We start from the raw sequence: 13,581 nt of genomic DNA, 5'->3' as shown, positions 1-13,581 counted from the left end.
CTGTTAAGCTACTGTCATGGACACAAAGATGTTTAAAAAGACCTTTCAAGAACAAGATACAATGATATCTTTGAGCAGAGGCAAGCATTTAGTAAATACACTGAAGGAATTAAGACGGGATAAAGACATTTAACATGGCAGCTTTACATGGATCAATTAAAAACAGTAATGGAAAGTCTCTACTTGCTAGTTCCCTGCCCCTTTTACTTCTTGCTTCATCACCTCTAACAGTGCAATTTTGGGTTTCTCTTTTCTACTCTGTTCTTTCCTCCTCTCTTCCGCTACCTCTTTCCTCCTCTGATTAATTAGGTTTGCAGGATTTCTCTTGCTTTTGGCTTTCTACTTCATTAAGCCTGAACAGCAGTGGACCATTGCTAATGGACAGTCTCAGCTCTAACTCACAACTAAAGCCCAGCGTTAATTGTTTGCTTTGTGTAAAGTATATGTGTGTGCAGCTGTATTTGCAAGTACTGAACTGTGTGCATGTAGTGTGAGCACAAAGGCTGTAAAGAAAACAGGCTTTATGTGTCATTTATTTGATTATGTGTTTAGAAAGTTGCAAGAAAAACAGCATGTAGACTTAAGCAGCCATGATGGCCCTTGATTTATCTCACCTTTAGAAGTTCAGAATAGCAACTTTTTGTGTTTCAATCACTTTTGTAGTTAAAGAGGTGTCTTGTTAGTTAAGTGCGACCTGGTGAAATTACTCCAGTAACATCACCCTGGTATCTCAGCTTTGGCTTGGACTATACAAATTTAAAACATAAAAACCGAACAGTTAACTCTTCAGGCTTTAACTGTTTTAACAAAAGATAAAAGCGAGTTACATTATCAGTCTGGATCCAGTATCTTTATAGTTTCATGTGATGGAGTTAGAGTCACAATGACTTGGTAGAGTTTGCAGCCTTTACTTTAAGTGCTATGCCTAATCATTTTAATGCACTTTAGCGGTCTTTAACATAACGTGTTCCGGCCTTGTTCAGATGCAAAATAAAGATCTGAATAGAACCATATCACCTGAACTAAAAAGCCCTTAGGGAGCTCACATTCCTTACTCTGCATCTCTTTTACTACTCTTTCCACAACTACCTTTACAATCCTATTAAGCAGCAATGCCGATCCTTCCATTTGACCATAATGCCCAATAAAAACAACTTTATGGTTGCATACATTTACCTTCAGCTCTTTGCATATATATTGCTCTTCATCCAACAGTGCAGTCGTTAGTACTGTGGTGTTATGCTCAGCTGCCGTGGAGGACAGGTAGTATTGATTGGTGCTGTAAAAGGAGGAACTGCTTTACAGTGTGTTTGTTCTGGCATGTTAACGGCTGGCTTTACCGCTCTGATTATGGCCCACCGGGAGCCTGTTAACTACACATTGGAAATGCTGCTTGGAAAAAAGGACACAAGGAAGCGACAGTGTACATTTCCTCAGGCTGTGTGTGGCTTCACAGTGAGACAAAATGAGTCCCCTGCCTGTGTCAAAGGATACATTGTTGTACTTTGATCTTTCATATCTGGTTAAAAGTTCAGACCTAACTTTCTGACAATTAAGATCATTTCAAACTTGGCTGATTTCATCAGTCTGTCTGTCACAGGACACCTTCATGTTGTAGTGTTGAAAGTGATGCAGAAATGTTCCGAGCTGTGACCTTGTAAGACTGTCATTTCTCCATTAAAAAAGGCATGAGATTAATGCGAAGGAGTCTTAAAGGATCTTTATACGCTATTATATTAGTATGTCAACATGTAAAGGGCACAGTAATATCATATGACTCAACTTGGGTGTGCTGTGTTTTGTTACACTGAAAGTCGTGTTGCCCCTCATTGGTTTGCGCCTGAATGCCTGCATTGCTAACAACATTCTCTCATATGAGTGCAGTTTTTGCAAATAAATTGATTGTTATTCTGGTGCGACAAACCCCCCACAGCTTGTGGTCTGAGTCTGAATTTCTAATTTGATAAGTGCAAAGAAAAAAGATACACTGCATGCACAGAATTATGTTTTTCCACAGTGGACCAGTTTCTGCTCCAATCTGACACCACACAGATGCTCAGTCTGTTGCCTCGACAACTGGGGACCTCTGTGTGTGTCTGTGTCCCTGTGTCTTTGTGCATGTGTGTATGTTTTGCTCTCGACTCTTCTCACCTCCTGCAGCTGGCATTGCTCACGGTGTGGCCCTTATCCACTTAACTGAACTCCTTTGACATTTTAGGTTCAGCTAAATCATTTTAGCTTTTACCCCCTTTACCTGTCTTGCCTATTAACAGCGTCATTCCATCTTCATTTATTACTGTTTGTGTTCGCTGGCAGTGATGTGATTTTTCACCTTTTCTCCATGGTATTACATCTTTAGGTTGTCTCCTTGCTCCATTTCCTCCTCTTGCAGTCCGTCCTCTCCGTCTCTGACACCGTCAGTTATTAACCTAACTCCCAAGGCAGAATGAAGGGCTCTGTGTCTGTGTGTGTGTGTGTGCAACAAAGAGTGCCATAGAAAAAGTATAGGCCACCTCTAGTTGCAGGGTCACTCGGGGACGACATTGCCAGTGTTTGTACACCGAATCCCAATGGACACTGGGAAAAATCTGCACATACACACACACACACACACACACACACACATGGAAGCAATAAGACACAGTGCCTTGTCAGGAATAGCTAGAGATAACAGCACCTGTTCTCAGGTTTTGCTATCACTCCCACACACAAATGCAGGGTGTTCCGACAGGTTCTGTGTCCCTGTGGCAGAAGAGAGCGATGAGGATGTGAGCCTGATGGCAGAGATGGCGCCGACTGGCTGGCTAGGCCAAAGAACCCCAGGGAGGTTTGACTGATAGAAGCTGCCTTCAAGCCCTTTGGCTAGTGTGTGTGTGTGTGTGTGTGTGTGTGTGTGTGTGTGTGTGTGTGTGTGTGTGTGTGTGTGAGAGAGAGAGAGAGAGGGAGGGGTCTGTGTAGCACCGCAGATGGTATGACAGTATTTAAATTAGTTAGGTTACCATCAGTGGAAGACCACATCATGACAGCTTTTTGGCTGAAAGGTGAATGGAATAACTCCTAGCCTCAAGGTTATTAAGCTGGGGGAACCTCCAGCTAGATTTAGCAGGAAATAATTTATGCATGTCGTTATTTGTTTGCTTGGTGGCTGACATATTGTTGATAGATACACAGTCATACATCAGTTTCTGGGATTGAATTAATATGAATGTGTGTTCAGTCAAGCACTGGACTAATATTTCAATTACTGTTTTATACCATTACTACACAGCCATTAGAGGGACACAGTCTGCAGCACATCAAAAACAAAAAACATACATCGAGCTTTGACAATATATTTTTTTTGACAAATTATCCTGTGTAATATACTTAATCTTGGCTTCACTTGAACCAACAGTTTTATGACTTTATCAGTCATAATTAATATAGTACAAAACTGTCTAGCACTCTGAGTTTTTCCTTTTTTATGACAGCAGTGAAGCACATTGTTCTATTTATTCTACACAAATTTGTGTTGTCTGTTGTGATTTCATTTAATTGAATATGCTTATCCTGCTTTGTCTTAATTAATTACTTCATTTTGATCTATGATTTGAGCATTTAAACTGACCGTGATTACCTGGTTAAATCACGTGTGTGAATTCCAAAACGTTGATTCTGTTCATCTGGACGTAGCGTTTTCGTTGTGAAAAGCATTTCGGTACTTATCTAAAGTGACTTCTTCAGTCTCAGAAAGACAATCTCATGCTCCATCTCGTCTTTATGAGACTGAAGAATCAACTTTTTGGGATTTCCTCGCCTGGATGATTGAGTTTGCAAGACACGTGTGTAAGTGTTAGTATGTGTTAATGGATCAGTCAAGGTACAAGAGACAGATTTACACTCGTACAGGAGAGATGAAGGCCACTTCCCAGGAAGGCCATTTCTCTCTTCTCCGTGCTGCTCTGGCTAGTTGGCCTTGGTCCAGCTTAATTCTTTCTCAGCACACAGGCCAGTTCTTCCGCCTTCACATCCCTTCTTTCCTTTGCCAAGAAAGAACCTTTCACCAATTTTCTTCTTCTTTAATACCTTCAGCAACTTCCAACTACATCATTTCAAGAGAAAAGTCATGGCTGTCTAGTTTTCTTTCATACAGTGAGAGAGCACGTTTATGCAACATCCAATATAAAAGAGCAAAATATGTAAATTATCTTAAATATACAGCACTTCTGATTGATTAATCTTCTGTTCCCAGTGTGCAAAACAACACAATCATCACCACAAAGCCTTCTATAGTCATTTTTATGTTTCAATTCATGTCAGGTAGAGCCATTCTTTATAGTCCCATTTTAGAAAATGTGATGTGCAGCCAGGTATTAAAGTATTAACAAGATAATAAGGCAGGAACTCCACAGAGAACTGTAACACAGAAAAACAATATTGTAAAAGCAAAACAAAAAACACTAAAATAATTATATAAAAGCAATAAAAAGTATAAAAAACAATGTAATATGTGTAGCATCAGTTACCACAAACCAGCCTGTCAATACCACCTTAAAACACATTTTAACAATTGGTTTTGAGCACATGATATAATAAGAAGGGTTATGGTAAACTGCCTGTTTAAAAAAAATGTAAACACTCCCAGGTTGTTAATCAGAAATTTTGGATATTACAGAACATGAATCAGCTGTTTGAACATCTTTCAGCCTGTGCAATTTAGTTTGAAACACCAAACTTTGCATGTGGGAAAAAAAACCATCCATTGAACTAAGAAGAGTTTAATTATAAGTCTTTCCCCTTCATATGGCCAGGATGCACACTCCGCAAGTAGCTGTGGCTAAGCTTTAAAGCCAAATATATAATAAATGTGTAGCCATGTGAGTGACTGGTAACCAGTCCCTTGAGTACCTCGCCTGTGACAGCTGGGATAGGCTCCAGCCCTTTGTAACCCAAAGTTGGATAAGTGCCTGAAAAAGAAAGATAAACGATGAATGGATGGTTGGGTGATTATGAGTAAGTAGTGTTCTGTCATGATAGCTACAATCTGAAGGGCAAGAGCTCAAACTCTTAGTTCAGAGTTGCCAGTAAAGGGTGTCCATATTGAATGCATTTGGCCTTCCTAGACACTTTCTGCCCATCCGTCGTTCTTGACATGTCCTGTCAAGCTTATTCTTAATGGCCCTATGACCAATTCTCAATACCATTTCAGGTGAAGTGTATACCTGTATTTTCATGTATTGATTGATCTTTACATAGATCCGTACACACACGACAAAAAAGACCTCCAAAACAACTACTAGTCCACTGCACTCTGCTTTGTCTGTCCTTATTCCTAATGCCAGTATATTTCTCACAGTGTGATTAAATCGCTGACTTTCCTCTTTATCATCTCCACTAATTGTGTGCTTTCTCTTCTCATTGCCTCCCTGTGCCTGTCTTGTTTTATTTTCATTTATTTTCTCGGAAAGTTGAGTTAAGGAGAAAAGACTGATGAAGGAAGAAAGCAGTGGGGATAGAGAGAGGAGGCAAAGGAAGGGAAGATAATGAAACAGGTCTTGTGGTCTGTATTTGGCTGCCTTTAGCTCTATTTCCTCTGTTGTTATTTCCTGGGAGTTCAAGGTCTCTTCTGCATCAGCATCTCTCCCTGCCTCCCTACTCCATCCTCTCTCTACTGTGCCTGACTTTACCATAAATCCACCAATACACAGGTTCACATATACACAAACACTCACACCAATCAATACAAGCCTGCTTGGCACTGCCAAAGCCTAAAATGACTATAGATTTTCTGTCGACTCTGCCACTAAATTATGCAAACCTCTGGTTTATGTTCCGGTACATTTTTGGTATTCCTTCTCTAAAGCTGGGATGGTGGTTTTCCATGCAGATCAGAATGGAAAGATACAGGTACGGATAGCAGGAGAAAATACTCAAACAGGATCTAATAAATTCTTATGATAGCACATTGAGCTTTTGGTTTGGTACACAGTAACTGCAAAATGTTTACTGCTACAGGTCTTAAAATCAATACCATGTATTAAAGTCAATGTAAATGTCCCCCTGAGTTCAGGATTGTGTTTAAGTGATGAATAACGCACTCCTGATGTTTGCGTTGCAGTTTTTGTTTTTCAACCTCCCATACGCACAAGCAAGGATCAAAAAACAGTGATGAGAAAAATGACGTGAAGGATGAGGTACTACAAATACTTAAATGCAACTTACCGTAAATAAACTACACCTTTTTAAATAACTTAATGTTGATCTATTGTTATGCTAAGTACGGAAATAAACTTTAAATCTAAAAATGAAATTCAACAAATTATTGAATGCAAATAAAAAATGGTAATTAGGCATCTTAATAAAAACTTAATAATGTGTTTTACTATCTTGTTATGTTTTTAGAAAATACACATTTGAAAATGAATTCCTAACAAAAATAATTATAGATAAATATCATTTCAATTTAAGAGTTTGCACATACTAGTGTACCGTTAGAGAAAATAATTTTGGTAATTTAACCCACCTGTGGCATTACTGTGTGTGTGTGTGTGTGTGTGTGTGTGTGTGTGTGTGTGTGTGTGTGTGTGTGTGTGTGTGTGTGTGTGTATTGTTCAGTATTACTGATGAATGTGTGAGAAGCTGTATGTTTCTATGGACATTTACAGTGTAAGGCAAACACATGTTTTTACTGTTTAGTGTCATTCTCTATGTTTTGAGTGAGGTTACGACCCATTTAACACGACTATTCTTGCACTAAACTTTTCCGTTTGCATGCTGATTAATTCGTTTTAGTTGTACTTTCTTCTTTTCAGTAAAACAATAAATAAGGACTCAATTCTGTGTGTCAGCTTGTGTTAATGTTTGTGACGCGTGTCTCTATGTTAGTGCCTCCCTGTGTGCTTGTAAGTGTGTGCGTGGATGCGTGTGTGCGTATGTGTGTGTGCTGAAGTAGGCTAACAGTTTGTCTGGTCAGGCTTGTGACAGTACCATCAGTAACTCGAAAGGGAAATTGAAATGATCGCCTCATTCAGTCTCCCAGCACCTCTATTACTCAAAACCACACACACACACACACACACACACACACACACACACACACACACACACACACACACACACACACACACACACACACACACACATACATCTCTAATCATTTATACTCTGCTTATCTCTACATCATGTTGTTTAATTCTCTGGTATCTCTTTCTCTAGAGAGAGAAAGTGTTTAATTGGATTTCTATCTGTGAAACTGGTGGATTCTATAGCATAAAACCTACTGTCTTTCCAGGGAATTTGGAAATGCAAAGGTGACTTCACCGGCTCTCAAAACAAATGACAGTTCAGGGAGGTCTGGGTTCAGTGGAGCTGCAGTTGTGCTTTCAGTGAACCTTATTTCATCTGAGTAAACGGAGAGGAAAAGACAAAGTGGGAAAAAAAGAGAAGGGGAGGAAAAAGCTTCTTGAAACAGTCATTGATCACTAGTCAAAGTCCTTGATTCTGCCTAATGAGCTGCTTGTTCCTTCTGGGAGGCAGAGAAATGAGAAAAAAACAACACTGCCTGTCACACTGAAATTAAGCAAACAGCCAAACAAGATATTTTTATAAGCCTAGTTCTATAATATAGTAAGACAGTGGTTCCTACACTGTTTTACATGCACTATTTATGTACTACGTTTGTGTAAGTAACACTTCAGAAGGACAGGACACTTGCATAGTTATTAAGTGGGGAACTTATATATCAACACATATAATGAATATTAAACACCTTGAACCAAAGCATCAGCTAACCACTTGAGTGCGGTGATTTGTCTTAGTGTGGTCATACATGTGCGAGCTGCAAAAATATTTCTTTGTGCAGGTTTCTTTACAGCCCACTTTGCTATTTAATAGATGCAATATATTCTTTCGTGCATAGGTCATTATGCAGTAATGAATTAATAACAATAATAGCCAAATAAAATTGAAGTTTGCCCATAAACACACATCCACAAATACATTGGGATGACGCTGATAGATGCTTGGTGCCCTGATGCGACTCGCTTGGCTCATCAGGAAGAAATGCTCCACTTAAACATTGTTGCTCCTTTGTAATTGAATTAGTATGTTCAATTATGTAGAGGCAGGCCTGTCCTCATTATAAAGCACTATTAAAACTCAAGAATGGAGCCAAGGGGAGGAGAGCAGCTGGCGAGGACTGGAGGATGGAGCTAAAAGTAATTTTAGTAGAGGAGTAAAGTTTTACTGCTCTAATCTCCAATGTGATTGGCACATCTGTACAGCTGTGCCATTGCTACATCAATGATGTCCTTTGCGACTTATTTGCTCTGCCCTGGTCTCTCTCTCTTTCTCTCTGTGTGCTTCTGATCCAAATGCCTGGAAAATGCTGAGCCAGCTCAGATGGCCGAATTTTTTCAAAGCTTACTTTACTAACTTCTCAAGAAAACATTTAAGTGAACCAAAATGCTGCCAAACCGCATCCCTCAGGGGTCCCTGATCTCAGCACAATGATCACACATCTGGCACACATTCATTCATATTTGTGCACGCACACACAAAATGCTGGGATCTCCTCTCATCTTCCTCATCTCATCGCCTCCTCCTCCTCCTGTTCCCAGCTGCTTGACTCTGTATTTGTCCCTCTTGTGTATCTCTTACACAGATTCATCTCAAGAGCCTCCAGAGTGGCTACAAGCATGTTAATAATGAAGGCTTCCAGCTGCACAGGTGAGTTTGGTTATATGTGCACACATAACCGACCCAGAGTAGTCCTATATATTTATAGTTATGACTTAAAGTCATAAATATGACTTTAAGTCATAAATATGATACGAGAGTATCATGGTGTGTTTTTAATGCAATCAAATGCGCAGTATTCTCAGTCGCATGCTTTCCTCTTCAGACACACTAACTTGTGAATGATTCAGCAAATGACGATCAGGTTACGGTTGATATTTTCAATCGAGACTGTGGCTGCTTCTGTTTACTCACTCATCCCAGCAGCTCCACCATCACATGCATGAAACTGTGCTCGGAATTTCTTCAGAAACTCCTCCATCGCAAGATTTTCTAACTGCAGGATGTTGCACACAGCAGCCCTGGTGCAGACCTGCAATTTAACATATTGAAAGAAGAAGCTGCATAAGCCACCTGTGTAAGGAATTCTGATGCCAGCGATCAGCAAGGGGCTAATCCAGTTAATTTCTGTTTTATTTATTTCACTCTGAAACAGTTGTTCTTAGCAGATTAATGGAAAGAAGAAGAAGCATCGGGGGGGGGGGGGGGGTGTATCTCTATCCCCTTTTGCTGCATCAAATCACACCTTAGGTAAACCTTATAGTAATAAACACAGAGACAGAATGATTATCCTGCTCTTGTTCTGCTGCAGTTTCTCTGTAGGAGTGATTTACCACTGTTTAATTACTGATAACATAGACTGGACCTGTATGGATGTATGTGTGTGTCTTTGTGTGTGTGCTGTTTGTTGTTCTTTAAATGTCTTTACCCCTTTCCCCTTTTCTTCTGCTCAGTAATCACCTGACTATGAACCTAGACAACAACATCAATGTCAACCTGCCACCAATTGAGAACAAGGTGTTGATGTGAGTATTTCTTTTATCTGTCTAAAAAAGGGCCATTTGCAGACTTTTGTTTTAATTGCAGTCATTAAAAAAACATTTAATAAAGTGCTTCATTTCTTGTGTATAACTACTATTATGTTAATTTCCATCATTGCGTTCATGAGATTTGAACATTTTTGTGCCTGTTTACCTCTCTGTAGCTTTCAGTGAGTCACAGTTCAAATGAATCTTTCTTTATCTTTTACATGCAGTATTCAGCGGGCTTGGCGTGACTTCCTGCAGCGACAGGAAGTGGAGAAAAGGAGCCCTTCCCCACCGTCCCTCTCCTCCTCCGATAAGATGAGCATGTCAATCAGCATGTTGACCCTGTCAGACGGCAGCACCCCAGTAAGTCACGTCCATGTCAAGCAAATGTTCTATTACAAATGTATGGCTCTAAACAACATGCTACATGTGTGATAGCATTTGAGGAGGCTGCGTGTCTGAGCGTGTGTGTGTGACAAATGACTAGAAATGACTGCCGTTAGTCACATGTTGGTTGGTGCAGTAGTTTTGTGTTGTATGTTAACAATATGTCATATTATATGCAGGCTTGTGTTAGAAGTATGTGACAGTACAGTGGCAAAAGAAAATCCTTTTGATTTACCTGTTTGTTCTGCACTACTTGTTCATAAGATCTTATCTGAGCTTCAGAAGTGCAGTCAAACAGACACATTACACATTTCCATTAACAGCTTGGATTTAATAACTGATAACGGAAACTTTTTGGAAGCGCTAACTTCAACCTAGCATCTGTAGATTGGTAGGGTGGGGTCTTTACTTTACAACATGTTGGAGGGGACTGCTGCAGCCTCTAATTTGGTCGCACTTCAATGTGGAACTTAGTTGTTTAAACCTTTGTTGTTTTACTTGAGTTTTAGGGATATTGCATTGCTGCATTACCAAACCTTTCCTTAGGAGGGACCGTGACATGTAGGAATTCATTTCCCCTTTAACATGGTGAGCAGCAAAGTAACTCATAATTACTAGGCTCCCTCTACTGTACTACTCTGGGATGAATGCCAGATGTTGTGTGTTCTCTACAGTTTAGTTGTGTAAAGGTTTCTTTCTTTGGTTTCTTTGTGCCGTCTTGTTAAAGACACACGAGCAGAGATGTTAGTTAGCTTATCTGGCTGCTTTAAGCCTTTGGGTGTGACTTTGGGGTGTGTGGTTTACCTCGTTTAGTATTTTGTGTCATTTTAGCAGCGTGAGTCAAAGCAGTCACTGTGTTGACTTTCTGATGCTTTCCAGCTTTATGCAACCAAACCAGTCGAGGACAAGTCAAAATAGCTTCAACCTACACATTCCTGTTTTGTTTTATTGAATGGTGTTGATTGTTTTTCTTTCTGCTTTAATTTGCTGTGTAGAAACAAACAGTATATTTTAATTTTATTAGATAAAATACAACAGTGTTTTGGATTTCTTCTTTTTCTCACATGAGACTTTATTTTTACATAAATACAGAAAGTTCACAAATTTTTCTCGCTTTTCTTGTCAGTGTTTTAATATGTTGCTCCAAGTTATGACAAGCCTTTTGTAGAGACTGTGAAACTGTGCTCGTAGTCCCACTTATGTCCACAAGGGGGCAGTATCTTAAAGCCAGTTTATTTGCTCCGCAAACTTAGAACCAGCCGCTATCAAAGAGTAAATATACGGGGATGTGGTCTCTCTTAAACACACTCTCAGAGCAAGCGCACGCTGAGAATAGAGAGCAGCCGAAATGCCATTCTCATTCAGCACATCTTCCGATCTTCCATTTAACCAGACCACAGTAAATCCCTGGGATTTTCTCTACTGCTTCTGTTGTGGTCATTATAATTCTGTACTGACGTCGTCTTCAGGCTTCTGGCTGAATAGCAAGTGTGTGTACACTCCTCTACTAATCTCTGAGCCTGAAGTCAACAGGCAGGTTAAATCTCAGAGACGGCTGGGAGAGTTCTGCATTTGAGCACACTTAGGTGGTACTTGTCCACTCAGTCACTACAGAGAAAAGCTTTTACACTGAAGAAGATTTGGATTCTTGAGGACAAAAGGGGGTCGAGTGGGTTATGAGTGAAGAGAATACAGAGTGCTGTGGAACAGAAATACAATCTGCTGGCTTAGAAGCTGTCAGGCGACCTATAAGATTCGCAGCTGGTGGTTGATGACGTTATACGCGCGCATCCATCCTGAATGTTTGCGTATAATGCCATCAGCCAAGTTTGTACACACAACAACAGCACACAAACACACACAAAAGAGACATCGTTTATGTGGCCGGGAAATGCTTAGCTCAGTGACTTCAACCTGCTGACAAGGCCAGATGATCATCACCAAGAGAGAAAGACAGCGCGGGAGCGTGCGTGTAATAGACCCTAAGGTCACGGGAGACGGAGGAGAGTGGCGGAGAGGAAAGGCGGATGAAAAACAGACGTTGCTTCACCGGTTGAATGTGCTGATGTTGTAGATCTGCCCTCGTCTGTGAGAAAGGAAGAGTCAGCTTCTGCTCTCTTGTGATTTCAAGAGAATTGATCGCAATAGCCCAGCGAAATCTGCGCTATTATGTTGAAGCTGTCTCGCCTCACACAGGTTCTCTCGCTTTTTGACCTTTCCCTCCCTTTGTTTAGTCGTCCTGTCTTTACGGTAATGTTTTTCCTGGTTGTGACATCTCCGCCCTGTTTCATTTCTGTTGACCCAGCTAATCATTCTCAGCACACATTGGTGTTTGTACATTCATGGATAAACACACACACACACACATATGCGGGATGGAGTCTTGAGACACGGTGACGTGGAAGCCATCGCTAAAGTGATTGAGTTTCTAACCTTTGTGACTACAACATCAGTCTTTGACAAAACCTTGCTGCATTACTCTGCAGCCTGTGTGGGTGGGTCTTTTTCTTTTTTTTTCCCCCACCCTTGTGTGTGTTTAAGAGAGATGAGTGTACTGTTCTCAGCCGAAAGATGTGGTTGACATGTGACTTTACTGTGTAAATTACTTTTCGCACTGCAACTTGGCTCACTAATTGCCATGGCAATCCTGCAAAATCGAGCAGCTCTAGATATCTCTCTTTATGATCGATCCCTCTGCTGTGTGGCAACGCCATCGAGGGTGGCAGAAATTATAGGTTTCATTAAAGGGAAACCTAACAAAACTCTGGCTTTTATGCTGAGACATGAATCAGCTGTCTACATTTTATTGTTTCATAATATTGTGCTGCATCAACACGGCTAGCCAGACCACCAGCAAGTACACACACACACACGCACACACAGGCACGGGCACATGGACACACAGTCCAGTGCAGCTTCAATTTTAGACTGTCTAGATGATAGATGTCTTTTTATAACCAGACATCAATCAATACTGTTTTGGGACTGGCTGAATCTGTTTTTTATGCCTCTAGCAGTGTTGTTGCTCAATTACTGGAGAAATGAGAATGAAAACAAACATCCAGAGATCTTAAAAATTAAACAAGAGGTTTGTTATTTTTAAGTTTAAAAATTTGAGGGCTTTGATAGAGGTTCTAGTTCAGTTTTCTTCCTTGTTTTTTTTTTTTTAAGGTAATTTGTGGGACTGTTTTGGAGTGTGGGAGCTGTCCTTTACTTTGGTGCTGATCCATGCTCTTTAATGTAGTAGCAGAGTTTTGACAGTAGAGGGAGGGCCTGTATCACAGTCGAATTTATTGGGTTTTCTTTTTAATACATACTAGATTAATACAACATCTTTAAGATCTAGCAGAAATATAATAAGTCAGATACTGCAACAGTAATTAACTGCTCGGTAATTACTCTGTAAGTACATAGAGGCCTAATACTTTTACATAAATTCAACATCACAGTGTGAAACCAGCATATTATAGTACAATGCCACTTGGCAGAGAATAGTCATTTACCTTAATAGACGAAATAAGCTAGTGTTCCCGAAAAATATAACTAAATATATAAACTGTGCGTGTGTGTGTGTGTGTGTGTGTGTGTGTGTGTGTGTGTGTGTGTGTGT

At 40.2% G+C, this 13,581-nt stretch overlaps 1 protein-coding gene across 1 annotated transcript in view; it reads left to right on the top strand.

Annotated features, from left to right (window-relative positions):
• schip1 (schwannomin interacting protein 1) overlaps positions 1-13,581 on the top strand; it is a 221,414-nt gene that overhangs the window by 65,337 nt on the left and 142,496 nt on the right. Inside the window, exons 6-8 of the mRNA XM_005742163.1 lie at positions 8,642-8,706; positions 9,510-9,581; positions 9,812-9,947. Of these exons, the coding sequence (XP_005742220.1) occupies positions 8,642-8,706; positions 9,510-9,581; positions 9,812-9,947 (273 nt within the window). The remainder of the gene's footprint in view (positions 1-8,641; positions 8,707-9,509; positions 9,582-9,811; positions 9,948-13,581) is intronic.

The sequence above is a fragment of the Pundamilia nyererei genome, unplaced genomic scaffold (genome assembly GCF_000239375.1).
Source record: "Pundamilia nyererei isolate P.nyererei 1_Seehausen unplaced genomic scaffold, PunNye1.0 scaffold00117, whole genome shotgun sequence".
Lineage (NCBI taxonomy): Eukaryota > Metazoa > Chordata > Actinopteri > Cichliformes > Cichlidae > Pundamilia > Pundamilia nyererei.
This window is presented reverse-complemented; position numbering and strand designations above follow the sequence as displayed.